This window comes from Orycteropus afer, unplaced genomic scaffold (assembly GCF_000298275.1).
Source record: "Orycteropus afer afer isolate SDZICR_OR568_19922 unplaced genomic scaffold, OryAfe1.0 scaffold00063, whole genome shotgun sequence".
NCBI classification, from domain to species: domain Eukaryota; kingdom Metazoa; phylum Chordata; class Mammalia; order Tubulidentata; family Orycteropodidae; genus Orycteropus; species Orycteropus afer.
Genome location: NW_006921650.1, coordinates 4,802,724 through 4,803,472, shown reverse-complemented (window position 1 = coordinate 4,803,472; position 749 = coordinate 4,802,724). Strand labels below are relative to the sequence as shown.

Here is a 749-nt window from a genome sequence, read left to right as displayed (position 1 = left end):
AAAGAACAGGGAGAACAGGAACTTTAGGTGTTTAAGATTGTATACTGACTAAACTGACCTCCTCCCACAAACCTATTGGCAGGTGTTTAGGATCAAATGCTTGGTTTAATCATATTAGTGAAGATTACAAAGACATTTTAAAATCCAAGGCTAGTGTGCAGTGCTAGGATTGTTCAGAGAGCGTTCATGAGAAATCAGTTATACCGTAGTTATTTAAAAACAAACAAATAGTGTTTACTTTGTAAGTCAAGATCTGAGGGGAGGGTTGACTAATATTGGCTTGAAACAAGTCCAGCAATGCAGGTGTATGAGTTAACCTTGTACCTTTTTAGCAGGTGAAAGATGCCAGTGATCAATATCGAGGATCTGACAGAAAAGGACAAATTGGTCATGGAAGTTGAGCAGCTGAAGAAAGAAGTGACGCTGGAAAGAATGCTGGTAAGTTACTGCTGTCTTTTAAATTTTATTTTAAATTAGAGAGACTGTGGAAGTCCCAGTCTAGGTAACAGTCACTTTGAGAGGTTCAATGTAGGAAAAATACAAAGTTCAGGCAAAAATTCATTTGCGTTAAGAAATTAAGAATCAGGATGATCTCATTTTAGACTCTAAATCAAAGAGTCAGCAAACTATTAGCCTTAGGCCAAATTCAGCCCTTAGCTTGTTTTTGCTTGAATACTTAGCTAAGAATGTTTTCACATTTTTAAAGGAGTGTTAAAAAAATAATAATAATAAAGAAAAAATAATAAAAG

The 749-nt window shown here is 35.1% G+C and overlaps 1 protein-coding gene across 1 annotated transcript in view; it reads left to right on the top strand.

Annotated features, from left to right (window-relative positions):
- The first annotated feature begins 342 nt into the window (after positions 1-342).
- Positions 343-749, top strand: part of GNGT1 (G protein subunit gamma transducin 1) — a 7,844-nt gene continuing 7,437 nt past the window's right edge. The window contains exon 1 of the mRNA XM_007939808.1: positions 343-438. Coding sequence (XP_007937999.1) covers positions 343-438 — 96 coding nt within the window. The remainder of the gene's footprint in view (positions 439-749) is intronic.